Source organism: Sturnira hondurensis, unplaced genomic scaffold (assembly GCF_014824575.4).
Source record: "Sturnira hondurensis isolate 20B ecotype Veracruz unplaced genomic scaffold, ASM1482457v3 Scaffold0003090, whole genome shotgun sequence".
Lineage (NCBI taxonomy): Eukaryota > Metazoa > Chordata > Mammalia > Chiroptera > Phyllostomidae > Sturnira > Sturnira hondurensis.
In genome coordinates this window covers 8,107,808-8,125,330 of record NW_028075721.1, presented here as the reverse complement: position 1 = coordinate 8,125,330, position 17,523 = coordinate 8,107,808, and the positions used below count along the sequence as shown (strand labels likewise).

Sequence of the window (17,523 nt, the reverse complement as noted above, 5' to 3'; positions counted from 1 at the left end):
ATGACTTTATGGTAGAAGTCGCAGAGTGGCAACCTACTGTTCGCACCTTACTTGTAAATCATTAAAATAATGGAATTAGTTGTCAATTCTGAAGCATCAACAGACCGCCTATAAAAATCAGGATCTATAAGACCTGCAACCCTGGACTTTATCCTCACAGTGCTTGTTATTTGCCTATTACTCATCACTGAGGACGAGGGTTGGTCACACGGGATCATCTCATGTCCAGGTTGCGTGACGGTTGTAACTTTACACTCACTGCTGGTGTTCCTTGCCGGGCTCCCACCGACACCTGAAGCTGCCACCTCCCCATCTTCCTGGCTCCCTGCCCACATCCACAAGATCCTTCCAGGCACTTCACTTGCCCCTCCAGGGTCCACATTTTCAGCACCTGTGGATTGGACAAGCCGAGTCTTGAGACAATGGTAAAATATGCGGCTTCAGCTTACATTGGGAACAGCTAAACACATCTGTAGGTTTGTGGTCAGTTGGATTTCTGGTCTATATATATCCACTCCTACCCTTTCCCCCATTACAGAGAGGACAGCAGAGTAGATGGAGGTCAGGTCTACGGTAACTTTATTGGTAACTTTATTGTAACAAGAGAAACCAGGCTGCAGTAAGTGTGCGCAATCAGAGCAGATGGTGGTTATCTCCCCCAAGGGTGCAGCCGGAGCCCAGCTGGAAGCACTTGGAGGTCAGAACCAAAGCCCTGAATGTCCTCCGCTGATTCCACCTGCCTGGCCCGGCTTACGACAGCAACAAACAGAGGTGCGAGGTCCGACTGGGCAGAGGTGACATCCCAGCAGCAGACGATCACTGAAGAGGATGCTGAAATGGTCTGTTTACCATCCTCTGCTGTTTTTTGTTGAGCAAGGTGAGGGGATGGGGTGAGCGGTAAATTACGTTCTCCATTCTTCAAATGAGTCAGAGCTACAGGATGGGCCTGATGGTCAATCAAACAATAGAACAGGACGAAAGACCCTGTGCCTATGAAGAAGACCAGCAGTGATAAGAGAAGGGAACATTCAAGTGCCTGTGAGCACCTACAAGGAGAGCCTGCTTCCTTTTTTTTCTTAAATAAGACCGGAAACAGCATCTTTTAATTTTTCTGCTGCAGTGGCAGCCGACTCACGGGTTTGACAACACGTGATTTCTGTGACGTGGTGTGTTGGTCAGGCTGCTCTGTCCCGGGAAGACAAACACGGAGCCACCAATGTTAGGACTAGTTCTTCTCATAAAGCCTCCAGTAAGTGGCATTTTCATGCTGAATCAACACCATATGTTGCTTCAGTTAAAGCTTTGGAAATGTTGCAATGGTCTGATTGATGGGTTTTTTTTTTTGGCTATAACTTTCTTGTACGTGTAAACTCTCTCGGAAAAGCTGGAGGTATAAAGATCAGGGAGAGTTTGGTTTAGAACCATAGCGTCCCAAGTACCAGCCACAGATGCCTCTGCCCATTGCCCTACATGTCCTTTTCTGAGAAACGCATTCAAGCGCTGAGTTTTCAGTGCTATGGTTGAAAGAAATGATCCGCTCACCACCATCCACCCTCCCTCTTCCTCCGTGGGAATCTCCCAACAGCAGAGGTTGCCGGGAAGGTCGTCTCTGTTTCCTCTCGTCATGGGAATTACTTGGTGACCTGGTGAATGGCATGGGCAAGGTAGCCCACATTGCCTGAGGTGACTCCTGCCACCGAGATGCGGCCATCCTTTGTCATGTAGATGGAGAACTCCTTGGTCAGCCGCTCCACCTGCAGAGAGAAGAGTGCTTGGGTGCGCCCCGCTGGGAGGGGGGGGGGCCCGCCTGACGTGGCACGACAGCCCCATGCTAAGCCTGCAAAATAACAGAGGCTCTCTCTTCTCACTTGAGTCCCATTCCCGGAATTTGGCACGTGAACTTAAAGAGTGAAAGAAGAAAAAAAGCTGTTTTAGAGTAGGGTGATGATGAATTCTGAGGGGGAAACAGGTAAAAAAAAAATCTAAGACTCAGCATTTGTAGCAAAAACAGATCCAGGATCCGGCTGTAGACGAGCTGTTTCTCTTACTAACGGCCGGGCTCCTGCTCGCTGTCATCTCCCCAGGGAGCAGCGGACACAGAGACGGTCAAAACAAGCTCTGCTCTTCGGAATTTTGCAACCCCGTGCAGAACACAGACGGGCAAGGGCTAATAAAGGGTAAAATGGAATGGATGCTCCGTACCTCCTTCACCTAGAAGGCCTCCGAAATGACTGGGAAATCCCGACCGGACAGGTGCCCTAGTGGGGATTCGGGTTTGCAAGGACTGATTCATCGGGTCTGCTACAGAGGAGTCGAGGTCCACTCACCTGTTCGGGCTTTAGTCCTGTGAAACAGAACATGCCGATCTGGTCGGTGATGTGCTGCCAGTTGTGGGAGGAGCCCTCCTTCTTGAGGTTGGAGACCAGCTGAGTCCGCATGCTGATGATGCGGTCGGCCATGCCTTTCACTTCCTGCAGCCTGGAAAGAGCCCGGATGCAGCTGAGTTCTGGCCACGCCCTGACTGACAGGCCACAGCTCACAGCATTGTCACCTCCCTGGAGTACGGCCCCCGTGTGCCCCTGAGTCACGTGCTAGGCTAGGAAAAAAACTACTTCACAGTGTTTTGCTTCACACCAGAGCACTATTTCGATTAGGCAACTAGATTAGTTAACATGACTTGAGTTATTAGGGAAAATGAATGAATGAATCACACTAAATCCCTGGGAGGGCTAAGGCTCTGCACCTTTTTATGTGGGGAACAAAAAATACGAATCCAACAGGAAACTATGGCTTCTTGTTGCCATGCATGGAACCAACATTCCTGTGTGCACCACAGACAGGGTGTGGGGGACCTATGGTGTGCCGAGCTCTGTGCCGGTGCTGATGAGAGCGGGAGGGCTGAGATGTGGCCTTTGCCTGTGGGAGCTGCAGCGGAGGCTGGGCGCACACCTGTCAACCAGCAACCACGGAACAGGGCGGGACAAAGCAAGAACCACTGGGACAGTGCTGCGCTGGGACAGCCCCGAGGAGAGAGGGCTAGTTTTCTCCGGGGGACTGGAGAGGGCAGCCCTTTGACTGGACACGGCTGGCTTCATTCTGGAAACATCTTTCCCTTCTTCAGAATCCACCCTTTCCATGCAGTTCCTATGGTTCTACAGGCAATTCCTGTCGGCCCTCACCAACCAGAGGACGGTAAAAACGTTTACAATTAGCCTTCCTGTTCTGACACGCCCATTTTCCAAACCATCTCTCTACAATGATGTCATGCACAGTTAGGACAGAGGTTACAAACAGCTAATTGAAGGTCAAAGTAGAGTCTTCATCATGTTTTATCTGATGCAGTTAAACATTTAAAATTGGGCACTTGCACATAAAAATGGGGCTTTGTGGTCTTAACAAACGGCACCAGCAGTGCGGTTACTGGCTGGAGCTGGAGCCCCTGGTCCCCAGGAATGACATTTGAGTTTAAATTTCCCACAGTCCCACCCACCGGCTCTGCATTCCCTTCGAGGCCTGGGTCCTAAAGGCACTGCGTGTATGACCACGGCTCGCCCGGGCTGACCCTAGCAAACCCCCCCTCTCCCTTGCTCCTGTCATGAGGTTCTGACTTCTCACAGCACCAACCAGGGCTCTTCACCATCTGCTCCCCCCAGCCCCTGGCTTTGCTGCCTTCTGCACCCTCCTCTCACTGTCTTTGCCACAGAAACCACCCGGGACTCAGAGCACACCCTGTCTACCGCACACCCGTGCCTTTCCTTACTGCACATCGCTGTGTCCAGTTTTTCTCTTCCCCTTCATTTCTGTTGGGGAAAAAATACCTCTCCCCAAAAAGCACAGCTCAGATGCTGCCGTCTTTGTGACGGCCTCCCTAGCTCCCAACTGGACTCTGTGGCTCTTCCTTGAGTCAGCACGTATTCCATTCGGTCTCATGTCAGTGCCTACGTGGGTCTTTCTCACTAGGTTACAACTCCCCGCAGGGAGGGACCTCTTTGTCACCTAGCACAGTACCCTCGTCATCTTTGCACACCACAGACTTCGAATACGTACTCAAACGCACACATGAAGAAAACAGAAGCCTGATGACCGTCTGGGGATATGGAAATATTAAATAAACAAAACAAACCCCTCTCAAAACTACTTAAACTATGAAGCAAAAAAGAAAGCAAGCTTAGTACAAGTCTCTTGAAACCAACCCTGCACACACATATAGAGCAGTATGGTACATGGCACGTTACAACTGTGGATGATAATAGGCAAAGAAAAAGAGACCTGAGTTACAGTGACTGGAACGGTAGTTGACTTTCTCCTCTCCCAAACTTTCTGAAATGTACTTCACATTCATTTTATAAGGGGGAAAACGCTGTAATTGAAAAGTACAGCCCTGACTGGTGTAGCTCAGTGGATTGAGCATGGGCTGTGAACCAAAGGGTCACCAGTTGGATTCCTACTCAGGGCACATGCCTGGGTTGCTGGCTAGGTCCCAGTAAGGGGTGCGTGAGAGGCAACCACACGTTGATGTTTCTCTCCTCTCCTCCTCTCTCTAAAAATAAATAAATAAAATCTTAAAAAATTAAAAGTACAGTACTTGATTTTTCGGTCAGCCTAGCCTAGCGGTATTGTACAGAAAAGAGCTATCCTGAATAAGCCTCTGACTGTTCACTTCGATGCTCACAGGATTATTTCATTTTACTTCAACGTAAACAGGATTATTTTCGGGTAGAAAAAGCGCTGTTGCGTGATGGCCACATGAGCTGCAGGTGAAGCTTCCTGCAAAGAGCAGACGGCAGACTGAGCTTTCCTACCCAGGAGGCTGCTCAGAGACCCACCCCCTTAGCCGACCAGCTACCCAGGATAAATTCCTGCCTAACACCCCACATCCACGGGCGGCGTGGCTTTTCATTAACTCCGCATTGTAGAGCGCAGGGGCTGGCACATTTTTTGGTGCCTCCCTTCCTCAGCCCCTGCTGTCACAGCACAGAAGCAGCCACGCACAATTCATTCATCAGGACATAAACGTGGCTGCGTGCCACGGACACTTTAGTCACGAAAACGGCACAGACCAGATTCGACCTGCAGGACAGTTTGCCACCCCCAGTCCCCGAGCGATGTTTTTAAAAGTGACCATGACCGGCCAGCAGGCACCACATTCAAGCAGTTGGATGCAACTGGTGTTCAGAAAGCACTGGAGTACAGCACACGTTTAGCGCTGCGTTCTGCAGCTGTGTCCGCTACACACACACACACACACACACACACACACACACACGTACTGTGCACTCTGGATCATCATGTAAAACACGCGATGTGTGGCTTGTGGCCAACAAGACGGAGTGACACTAACGTAGCACTCAGGTGTCAAGAGATTCAGATGGCACAGAAGTAAAAACCAAAAGATGCAGAAATCCCAATGCAATGCTAACTATTATTAAAATAAAAATAAAAAATATGATGTTCCAAAGAAAGTGTTCCTACGTAAGGTACTTCAATGAGCACTTATAACTTAGAAGGCAGGTTTCATTTAACCTGGAAGCGATGGGATAAAAAAAAATACCGTCTCTGAACTATGTTCGTCTCTTATCGGGAAAGAGCAATGGATGGATTTGAAAGGGCTCACAAAACGTACTCTCCTCTCCCTCTCCGCCTGGGGAAGGCGGAAGGCGGGGGGTGGGGGTGGGGTGGGCACTGGGCCTTTACCATTGTTTACGCAGATCGGGGCTGGTCAGAATGGTGGACGCGATCCGGGCCCCGTTGATGGGGGGGTTGGAATACATGGGACGAATCAGGATCTTCAACTGCGACTCCATCCTCTTGGCTTCCTCAGCATCTTTGCAGATCACACTGAAGGCTCCCACGCGCTCCCCTGAAAAGGCAAAACGGCCCGTCTTCTAGGTCTGTCTACCTTGCTGCAGCAAACCACCGTTAGATGTGTTACCCATCAGCTGTCTCCACCAGAAACACCACAAAAATGACTCTCGGTTATAAACAGTTTTTGACAACCAGGATGGAGAATCTGGGCACAACAGAGAGTCTGAGTACTCAAGAGTGTTTGGAGGTCTTTTTTTAAAAATTGTATCCATCTTTTTGGCTCAAGTGGTCACTTGTTTAGAGAAGCAGTAATTAGCTCTCTCTGCAGGAGGGATTCAGGGACACTGATTGGTAGAGTCCATTCTACCTGTCTTCCCTCTCTGGGTAAAGAGGGACGCAGAAACACACACACGCACACACCCGAACTCCACACGTGCGTGGCGCCCCCTCCCAGCACCCCCTCAACCTCATCAGAACACGCACCGCACTGGGCCCTTTGCTTTACCGTATAAGCCCATGTTCTTGGCATAGGACTGGCAAAGGCAAACATTAATGCCCTGTTCGATGAAGTGGCGGACAGCCCAGGCATCCTTGTCACCATCACCACTGGCAAAGCCTTGGTAGGCCATGTCGAAGAACGCGTAGAGGTTGTTTTTCTGGGGAGGAAAGGAGAAGATCGACGCTTCAGGCAGCCCCCCTCAAGATGCCCGGATGGCCGCCTGTGCTTACGGAACCGGGCCTGCCTCATGCAAACCACGTCCACACAGTTTTCTCCCCAGAGGGCAGGCTGGTCATGCTGAAGCTTCCCAAGAGTTGAGACACTAACATATATATATATATGTATGTATGTGTGTGTGTGTGTGTGTGTGCGTGCGTGCGCGTATATATATATATATATATATTTACTCTGGCTGGTATGGTCCCTCAAGAAGACATTCTGACGTGGCTCACTTGGTTGGAGAGTTGTCCCGTCAGCCCAAAGATCGTGGGTTTGACTCCTGGCCAGGGCACATGCCTGGATTGAGGGTTTGGCTCCCATTCGGGTGTGTGTGGGAGGTGACTGATTGGTGCTCCTCTCTCATACTGAGGTTTCTCTCCCTCCCTTCCCCTCTCTCTAAAATTAATAAGCATGTTCTCAGGTGAGGAATAAAAACAAGAAAACACTAAGAGAAGAATCTTAACCTCGACCTTTCCAAAAGCTCCTCGGTCACGTGGGGAGCCCTCCTTAGGCCCGCAGTGGCGCAGTGGTCTGGGCAATTACGTGGGTCTAGTTGACACAGGACTGGCACCACTCCTGTGTTACAGTAATAATGACCCTCCTGTGCCCCACTCCTTCTCTGGGGCTAACGTCACTCTGGCCGAGTCTTCCACTCAGGGCTCCTGGGGTGGCCACCTGAGAGTCAGCTCACCCTGGAAGTGTCCCCTGAATGCTGTTTCTCCGTCTCGTTTTGTCTGCAGCTGAGGTTGGACAGAATGTGAAGGAAGGGAAACCAAAAGGAGTGGGAACAGGGACTCAGAAATGGCTCCCCTAGAATTGACTCGCACCTTCTCTGCCAGCCGACCCCGTGAATGACCCTGGCGATGCCCAGGGAGGTGGCAAGGATTGGAGGGCACACGAAAAAGTGGGTACAGGAGGAACAAGTAACCAGTGAGCAGGACAAGCGCACCCACTGCCAGCAGACATCTGGGGTCAGTGGGTGCCTAACGTACAGGCCGGCCAATGACACGCGTTGCTAGAACTCCCCAGACCCAGGCCAAGGGACAAAGATCACTTTCACCCTGCTCGCGTGTCCTTCACCACAGAAACGCCAATGCAGAGTGCTTTCCTGGCTACTAATAAGTTGCAGAAGCTTCATGTGGGCTGCAGGCAATTCACGGTCACCAGTCAGTCTGCACCCCTCACCTTCACCACCGAGGCGATCTCCTTCCACTGCTCCGGGCGAGGGTCCACTCCCGTGGGATTGTGGGCGCAGGCATGCAGGAGAATAACACTCTGCTGTGGTATTTTCTAAAAAGACAAACAACCAAGAGATTGCTTTGCAAGGAGAAAACTGACCTGAAAGGCCACAGGGTCCCTATTACTCGATAAGTAGGGAAAACCGCCTGCGGTCTGGGAGTCAGCTCATCCCCAGTATTTTGAGTCATGGATTGAGACGCGGCTGGGGGATGTCCATGCTCCACGAGGGGGCCTGTCTCTGGTTCCCTCACCCCTCCTGCCCAGAAGGCCACTTACTGAAATGTCCTCCATGGCGCCTGTGAAGTCAAAGCCGCACGTCTTGGGGTCATAGTATCGGTAGCCCTGTAATTGCATGCCCGCGTCCCTGAAGATGGGCGTGTGATTCCCCCAGGTCGGTTTGGGCAGAAAGACATCTCGGCTGAACTTGAAAAACCTTTGCTAAGAGATGGGATGAAAGGGAAAGAAAGACATGATGAAAGGAGAGGCCAAAGTTGACATATTTTACCGAAAAGACATTTTTCTGTCCTGAAACTTGGCTTTTGTCTCTGACCGCGAGACGGAACTGCCTAAGCAGCGAGGTGACCGGGGCTGAGACCCCGGCTCTGACCGTCCCACGGCTGCGTGGCCAAGGATCCAGCTGCGCCTCACTTTCTTCACCTGTAAATGGTGGTAACGGAACCTCCTTCACAAACATGAAACGGGTGACAGTGCAAAAGCTCCTAGTAACGGTGTGTGTGCCCAATAAACTGTACTTATTGTATAACATTGCCTTCTCTAACTACAGTAACATCTTTGTGAGTTCTTCTGGTTTGTGCCAAGTGCTTTGATTTTTAGCCTCCGAGTCTATTTATCAGGGAACAGGATGCCTCCCCACTTTCTGGAAGGAGGAAACCTACTTCTGGCTCAGCAAGCACGTGCACCAGGCAACCCCGGCATCCTCGACTCACAGACTGTGTCACAGCTCTTTGCTGCAGGAACTTCAGACTCACCAGAAAACTGGCTCCGATCCTTAAGGCCCCGGTTCCAGAAATGGTCTGCACGGTGACATACTGCAGGAGAGACACCCTCGGTCAGTGGGGCACGGCGCCCTCTTAGCAGAACAGGTAAGAGAGGCTGGCGACCACGCTCCAAATGGGCATTCGGAAACGAGAGAACAGCCCTCTCTCACTTCCCCATCTGCTCAGGGACGGGTGACTCGACTGTCCTCATTGGCTGCCAGAAGAGGCGTCTCTTCAGCTTCCAACGCCTCTGATGCTGCAGAAGGGAATTCCTTCCAGCTAATTCCCCCCATCTCCCCGATGAGAAAGGAGTGGTTTGTGCAGGGGAAAAAGAACAGCCAGTACACTCCGTACTATTGTAGAATTACGCAAAATCGAACGACTCTCTGAACCTCAAAGTCCCTTGAAAAGCAAGCCAGGAAGTCCATGAGAACAACGTTGCTACAGGTTAAAGGTTGTCTAAGAGAAGAAGCTCCTTTTAGGAGTTCTCATCTGAAACATCCGTCTCCTGGGTAACAGGGCATTTGTTTGTTTGTTTGTTAAAGGCACCATAAAAAAACAAGCCTCTATAAAACATAAACCTATTTTCCAGACTGGGAGACATTGGATTAAAGGGGAGGAATCCAACTAACAAACTCTTTAATAAGCAAAGTCTGTCTGTGCTAACTTTGGCATGACAGAAATAAAAACCTGATTGTAGATCTGGTAATACTAATGATTCGCAAAGGCAATTTATAAAAGACAAGCTGGTATTAGTTTAACACTGGCCAGCCTCACATTTAGATAACTAATGACTAGATGTGCACAGACTAAGCAAAAATTACAGAAAAACACAGTATCCCTGAGGGGTTAACAGGTGGCTGACTGCACAGATATTAAGCAAACCAAGCTCTGTCCACGACTTGAGACCATTACTGTATCACCATGGAGTCAAGGGTGTATGCTTCTCTGAGTCAATGAACTAACCTCTGGACTTAGATCAGTCTGGTAAATAAAACGTTATTTATTCTGGCTATGGGGAGGTGGGGAGGGGAGAAATGTTGGCTTAGTTTTGCTACTTTGTGTGTTTTACACAGAAAAAAAAATCAACAAACAGAAAATGTATTAGTTAACATTTGTTTCAAAAGAAAGTAAGCTATAAAGCACATCAGGAGCCCTCGTCAGGAGGGCTGGTCCTCCCATCAGGAGTCCGCCAGCTGTTTGGTGGCCTGGCTGCATCGCCTGCCTGTGTGGTGCTAGCCTGCTACTACAGTGTGGGTCTGCATACACTCTGCAAGGCGCATACAGGAAGGAATCTGTGCAAAACGCTTATGTCCAGTGAGCTCTAGGGCTGTCCCTCTTCCACAAGAAGGCCCCCCTCCCTGGGAGCTGGAAGGAGGAGACAACCAAGGGATGCTCATGGCTGCAGAGATGCTCTCTGGACCCGTGACAGAGGAGGGAGGCAGCAGGGAGGGAGCACAGCTGCTCTCCCCCCACGTGCAGACTGGCTGGGAAGGAGCAGCAGAGGGGTGCCTGGCTGTTCCTAGATGCAAACATCTCCCTGTGGCTCATTTCCTGCCAGCTTCCTCCATCTAAGCTGGAAGCCTAGGACATGAGGGTGGGCCTAAAATTAGGCACAGTCTGGAGTTTCTAAAGCTTATTTAAGGTAAAGGGGACATCAGCACATAAAGACTAACAGAAAAGCAGTATCGAATCTATCAGATTACTACCATGTTTCTGGAACTGGGGTTGTAGGAAACCTTTTATGTAATCAGTGCCAATTTACTATCTAAAGAAGAGATATTAGCAGATGTGTGGCCACCTCAAAACAATCACCACACACAAAGTGCTGTATCTTTTTTCGTTTTAAATTGTTTAAATGATCTCATATTCGTTTAAATGATTGCGTTTAAATAAACAGACCCTGTGGGATGCCAGAGTCTGCTCGGCTTACCCGGCCACTTTTCACCACTTCGCTGTTCTCGCCCAGAGCTAATTGTGCAGATGCCTTACAAAACTCAGCCAGTCCCCCGATGGGCAGGTATTCTTTGTCCAGGTTTTTTGCAGCAATCTGGGCCTCTGCCTAGACAAGAGGAAACACGAGTAGCGTCTCTTGTTTACTACTGAGCGTAAAACAGCATTCTAGGAATGCACAAGAACAAGAAGGTTCAAGGGCAACACTCAGACACAAGATAATAAACCTCAATCTAAATACACAAGAAGGAAAAGCATTTCAAGGCATGTGCCAGTCTCAGAACGTCAAAGTGTTAAATTAACAGTAACAGACGCATGTCTTCATGGCTCGGAATCATAGACTTGACTGTCCCTTATTAGCAGTATTGATCCTGAGTCTCAGTTTCCTCATCTGTCGAGTGGGGGAGCAACTGCCTCTACACCTCGAGTGACCGAGGTGAAGAGCTGATGGGCAGATGTACAGGAGCGTGTGGGCGGTGTTCCCGCTGACAACAGCAGCTAACTCTTGCTGAACACTTCAAACTGGTTTCTTGAGACCAGAGGCAAACCCTGTTTCTTGAGTCCTTTTTGCTACTCAGAGGCTTGTAGAGACGACACCTCACGGGCCCTCCTACACTCTGAAATCTCTCCTTTTCGTGGTCCATTCAGCCTGTGCTCTGTTACTACAGCGGCTCCTGAGGGCCGGAGCCAGTCGGCTGCGAGTTCTTTCCTCTCACCCCGAAGTATTCTCTCACTGCCACTCGCGGTGCCCAGCTCTGCAGCGGGGAGGAACGGCAGACACACACGGCACTGCCCCACCTGGGAAGTGGCAAAGCAGCACACTGGTGGTTCATCACTGTGCCCCTGGTGTGAAGCCTGGTACGGATGCACAGGAAGACATACTTTCTTCGAAAAAATTGTTCTTAGGGCATTAAATTACAGTTATAATAACCCATACAAAGACTACTGAAAAATATGCAACAAAAATAAAGAAAATGATTCTGTTGTGTGATAGGAAGAAAGGACAGAGTACGTCCGTGTAGAAAGGTAGGCTTTCTTAAGGCAATCAAAAATGAGAGAAGTGGCAAATACTAAGAGTCACCCTCATCCACGAAGGCCTATTCCTGCCACCAAGAGACAATGTTGGAACTCTTGGTCTTTCGCGTATCCTCAGAATTAAACGCGACATTATGCCTCTTTTACGGGCAATCACAGAAGTTTAATCTTGGACAAGACCATGTAGTTCCAACCACTCACTTTTACAGCCAAGGAGACCGCAGCCCAGAGCCTGACCCAAGGTCTCCTGGCTCCCGGCCCAGCAGCCTTTCTGCCGCTCTCCGGGAGCCCCCCTAGTTCACCTCTCCCCACCGGGCAGGAGGAGGATGGCAAGCTTACCTTCCGGACGCTAGGGAGCACGTAAGGTTTTCCATTGTCGTCCCGGTACGCCCCAACTCCCAGGTTCATCTTTTTGCTGTTGGTGTCTCTTTTGAAGGCTTCTGTGACCCCCAGGATGGGATCTGGGGGGCCCATCTCCACATGGGCCCACCAGGAGCTGAAACGGGAAATACAAGACATCAGTTACAGAAGCAGGCTTTCCACGGCCAGAAAGGTCTCCGATCTGCCACAAATCCATCGCAACAAACCGCTGCACGTTTACTATGACATGACAAAGCATGTTTACTATGACATGACATGGCGCCTGCCATAACTCAACCATGTGTAAGATTTCAAAGCACCTCCCAGAAGGGTGGAGAAGAATGACAATTTCCACACAAATCCTATGAGAAGCAGAAGGGGGCACCTGCTGGAACACCCTTGGGGAGGGCGGGATGCACATGCTGGCTTTCAAAGCAGTCCACACCGGACCTGAGTTCCCAGGCAAAGAGTATGTCAAGCAACTTGGCAGTGAGAAGCTGAGCGTGGCAGAGATGACACGAGAGAAGTAAGCGAGGGCAGTGTAAGAGGATAATGCCACACTGCCCACCCCACCCCCATCCGTGCCAAAGGGCTTGGGTTTTTATCCTGGCCCCAAACCTGCTAAGGACATCATTTGGAGAGCTTGCTAAAAATAGTTTCCTTGGCCCCATCTTCGATGTGCTGAAAATATGTAGAATCATTACTTTTGGGGGGGGGTGTTGGTGATCGGGTAGGGGGAGTGACATACACACACTTGTATTTTTAGAGCTGGTCTGTAAGATGGGGGCGGTTTTAAGAATGAAAGGGGTTATTAACTACGACACAGAACAGAGCCTGGCACAGAGAGAGTATTTGGTGTTAGCTGGTATTTCTGCACATGATCGTGTGACACTCTTATTCAAAACGACCGTGCTGCTAGTATGAAGCCTGCTGAGGCCGTACCCAGAGAATTCAAGGAGCACACGGCCATAAGGCTTTATGATCAAACACAGGTCTTTCCTGCTTTTCAATTATTCTACTTAGTTTCTTCTAGAGTCTTGGGAGATAGGATCACTCTTCCTCCTTGATAGTTCTACAGCCAGAACTCATAATCCCTATTTTTTTTTCATTGTTCTGGGCTTCCTGGTTGTTCCAGTATCTCAGCAACAGTGAGAAACAGACACCTTGAAGCAACTTCGGAACTGGGCCTGAAGAAAGCTTTTGTTATTTCCCACCCACAGTCTGGAGTCTGAAAACACGTAGCCACCTGCCTACTTCCATCACTGTCTTCAGCTGATGAGTAAAAGGAACACTTTGAATGTCAAGGACATATGCTAGAAAGCTTCTAGTAAGCAATTTTTGTTTTTGAAAAGACGGCTTTGTCTCTGAGGTCGTCAATCAGTGATGACAGGGCCACTGCCCCTAACCACAGGGACAGAAGGCACCCTTGTTAAACGGTGGGAGGAACACTTAATTGTCATGTTCTTTAAAAAGTTTATCTGGCAGAGAAATGCTCTCAGACACAGCCTTGAGTCTTCTGGCACAGATATAATGGAGAGAAGTATTTTTTTCTTTTTCCCCACATTTTGTTATTGTTGTTCAAGTACAGTTGTCTCCATTCCCCCCCCCACTCCCTACCACCCCAGCCATCCCCAGAGAGTACTGCCTTTCAAGAAGAATTCTGAAAACTACTTGAACAACAATAAAAAATGTTAAAATTAAAGAAGAATTCTAAAAGCATTGTGAAAATACGGAATCTCAAAAATCTAAATATAGGAGCAGGGATATGCAGTTTGATTAGTCCTACGTCAGTAATCTCCTTCGGGTTAGGGCATGCCCTTAATTACTCCATTCCTTAAAAGGGCAAAGACACTCTGCTGCAATATAAGAATGCTGATGTTTTTAAAGACATAGTACTAGAGCCCTGGCTGGTGTGGCTCAGTGGATTGAGTGCCAGCCTGCGAACCAAGGGGTTGCCAGTTCAGTTCCCAGTCAGGGGCACACACCTGGGTTGTGGGCCAGGTTCCCAGGAGGGGGCACGTGAGAGGCAACTCCACATCAATTTTTTTCTCCCTCTCTCTAAAAATAAATAAATCAAATCTTAAAGAAAAAAAAAAGAATGACAATCACTTCGGCTTAAGAGATTTCCATTTAAATGACCCAAGTATAAACCCTCAGTTTGTCAGAATACCAACTTTTAGGGCTTTACTCTGTTAGAATAAACTTTTTAAAGAAAAGAAACTTCAATTAGTTATCTTAAATGTTTCCACTTTTAACATCTGGCTTTTTTAGGTAACATCACTTCTACAGTGGTGGGAGTGAAGGTTCTTACTGCCTTGTTTTCTGCACAGCTAACAACTACAGCCAAATATAGCACCTGGTTCCATCACCTTACCATTATTTCAGCCTGAATAGCACCTCAACTGCAGGTGCTCAAATATTTTAAGACGATTTTTTTACAGGTAAGATTTCCTCCATCTATTAAAAAAATTATTGATTGTAGAGAGAGGAAGGAAAAGAGAGAGAGAGAGAGAGAAAGGAACATCAGTTTGTTGTTCCACTTACTTGTGCATTCCTTGGTTGACTCTTGTATGTGCCCTGACACGGGATGGAACCCATAACCTTGGCTTATTGTGACCATGCTGTAACCGATGGAGCTACCCAGCCAAGGCTAAGACTACTTTTTGCACACATGTTGCAACTGCAGTTTCCTTGTGTGTTTAGATTATAATGTAAGATACAATGTTAAAATGGCACTGGTCTAACTGCTGAGATACAATAATGAATAAAGTAGGTCGGGTCTCTGCTTTCATGGAATTTACATTCTAACAGGGAAAAGACGGAAAGGAAAAATAAGTCAGGCTCCCAAACTGAAAGCATGACTAAAAGGTCACTCCCATGGATATTTTCACCAAGTACTGTAAGCGGAGCTGTAGACCATCCAGCCAAATCTGTAAGAGATCACTTTACTGTTATACCAACGGTGAAACTCGCTTTCTGGCACCCGTGATTTTAGGCACTACTTTCTGTTCTCCAAATTCGCTGAATAAACGGTAATAACCCCTCCCTAACTCTGGTCCAGTAGGTAGGCTGACTTAAAGAGCACACCATGACAGTGAGCCAAGAAGAAACCACATCAAAGAGTTACGAAAGTGTGATGGTCTGGGAAAAACTACTGCCAAGGACGTGGGACTTTATAAAGAACAAACTGTTCTGCAGGCTTCAAGGCATCATACAAACATTCAATCAAAAAGCCAAGAAAAGGAAAAGAAGTAAAGGCTTTGCTCCTTGGAGTTAACATCTGATTGTGGAGGTTTGGAGACTCGGTTCCTGATTAGGTAGCATTTAAGGACACAGTCCCCAATCTGCTTCCCCAAAATTTATTTATTTTTAGAGAGAAGGGGAGGGAGAGAGAGAGGGAGAAACATCAACGTGTGGTTGCCTCTCACATGCCCCCAACTGGGGACCTGGCCTGCAACCCAGGCAGGTGCTCTGACTGGGAATCAATCAGCGACCCTTTGGTTCGCAGGCCTGCATTCAATCCACTGAGCCACATCAGCCAGGGCCCCAGTCCGCTTCTTGAGTGAATTAAATTGCCTGGCTCAGGTCTCCATTACAAAGCAATTAATGCACCGTACTTTTTCCTTTGCCAGAACTTACATACTTTTTAAAACAAGTATTAGTAACTGTCTCAGTGACACCTTTCTCAGGCTCGTTCAAGGCCGTGTCTATCACCAGCATCTGGTCCAGTGCCTGGCTCTGTGAAACTCGGGTGACGAAATATTTACTAAATGAAGAGTGAGATGGAGAGGGAGAACGGCCACTTTCCCACAGGCAGACCTCCTAAAGGCTTAAAAAACAGAGGTGCGCTACACTCTGACTCTTCTGCACCCAAAGGTCAAATGACTGAGTTGGGAGGGGGGAAGCCCGGGTGACTTAAGCGGTAACTCGGGCGGGAGGATGCCTTGCGCCAAGGTCACCGGATGCAGGGAGGATGGCTGGGCAGAATGTCAGAGTCCCGGGTACCTTCCTTCCGTGTGCTTCACTCTCCCGGGCACACTAATGGCCGTCAGCCGTAGGCCAGCTAAACCCGGTCGGGCCCCAGGGGAGGCTACGACAGGTGAGCCCCGCAGCCGCTCCCCCCTCACCCGTAGCCTGTCAAGGGCACACCCGTGGCACACACGGTCCACCCCCACGCCGCGCCGCAGCCAATGGGAGCGAGGCAGTCCCAGCCCTGCAGCCAATGGGAGCGAGGTCTGCCTGGCGCCGCAGCCGCGGGCTCTCCGCGAGTCCCCAATCCCCCACCCCCCACGCGGAATCTGTGCCCCGTGACCCCCACCTTGAGTGGGAGTCGGGTGCCGTAGAGGGCCATACTTCCTAACTTGGGGGGAACGCGTTGGCACGCTCTCCCGCGGTCTGGGGGGCGGGGGAGGAGAGGGATGTATGACCCCGAGGGTCATTGTGTGGCGCGGCCGCTCAATCCGATAAGGTGTGTGCAAGTGTGTGCGTGTGTTGGCGGTGTCGGTAGCTCCCGGGGCAGGCCCGTCTTCCCGGCTCCGTCTTCCCCGCTTACCTGGCTCTGGCAGAAGCCACGGCCGCGAGGCCTGGGTGGAAGGCGGCGGCGATCCCGGACAGGACGCGGCTGGAGTGCAGCAGGGCCATGGTGGGCGGCAATTGGGCAGTGGGTGGCTGCAAGACAGAGCGGAGGACCGGCGGGCGCAGACTCCGGGGCGCGCGCTCCTGCTGAAGGTAAGGGCAGCGAGTTCCCCGGGTGAGGCTAGAGCAGCCAGGCCCGCACCGCGTCACAGCGGACCCTGGCGGCGGGAGCGAGCGGGTCCGCCAGCGCTCGAGGAGGCTCCTCCGGGTCCACGTAGTCTCGGAAAAGGGGAATGACGCTGCTTAAGGGTGGTTAATCACCACTCGCCGCACGGAAGTGGTAGCGGCTAGTATGTCATTTTGAAAAAATGGGGAAATGTATGCCGATGCAGGTGAAGTAATTTGACTAACTTCCTCGAGCCGGTAACAAGGTGGCCCACCCTAGATCTTCAGCCAGATGTTCTCCCAAGTACACATCACCTCACTCTACTGAATGCTCTCTTTGTTGCCGAGGATAACATTCCTGCCTCATGGGGGCACTTGGGAGGATTAAGAAAGATTAGCTGATCACCTCTACAAACGGCCTGGTTTAGAAAGCACAACATAACTCGTGGCTATAATAACAGACCCGTGTATGTCAGATCATTGCGGTTGTGCGTGGAAGGGAATTAATCACTTTTAAAGGACAAAACGAATGCATTTGAGATTCTACGAGCTGAATAATTCAAACCAATCCATCCTAAGCAACGGCCATTTCTTGGAAACCCTAAAACCCAATTAGAGCCGTGTCCCGTGTTGATCGACTTTATGCTCCGCGGCATCACACCGCCCGCACCCTTT

General features: G+C 49.8%; 1 protein-coding gene across 1 annotated transcript; it reads right to left on the bottom strand.

Annotated features, from left to right (window-relative positions):
• Nucleotides 1-584: 584 nt before the first annotated feature.
• On the bottom strand, nt 585-16,856 carry GOT2 (glutamic-oxaloacetic transaminase 2). Its single transcript, XM_037041594.1, has 10 exons — nt 16,661-16,856; nt 12,088-12,244; nt 10,694-10,822; nt 8,752-8,811; nt 8,039-8,200; nt 7,709-7,813; nt 6,311-6,461; nt 5,695-5,860; nt 2,328-2,478; nt 585-1,754 (listed from the first exon to the last, which is right to left on the bottom strand). The coding sequence occupies exons 1-10, from the start codon at nt 16,747-16,749 to the stop codon at nt 1,632-1,634; spliced, it is 1,293 nt and encodes a 430-aa protein (XP_036897489.1). The 5' UTR covers nt 16,750-16,856; the 3' UTR covers nt 585-1,631.
• Nucleotides 16,857-17,523: the final 667 nt, after the last annotated feature.

Bases quoted from the DNA above. Each gene is read 5' to 3' on its own strand.
- GOT2 (XM_037041594.1), bottom strand. From the start codon at position 16,749: ATGGCCCTGCTGCACTCCAGCCGCGTCCTGTCCGGGATCGCCGCCGCC. The intron at 8,201-8,751 runs GTGAGTCTGAAG...CCCATCTCTTAG, and splicing joins GGATCGGAGCCAGTTTTCTG to CAAAGGTTTTTCAAGTTCAG. The intron at 1,755-2,327 runs GTGAGTGGACCT...TTCTCTCTGCAG, and splicing joins CAGGACTAAAGCCCGAACAG to GTGGAGCGGCTGACCAAGGA.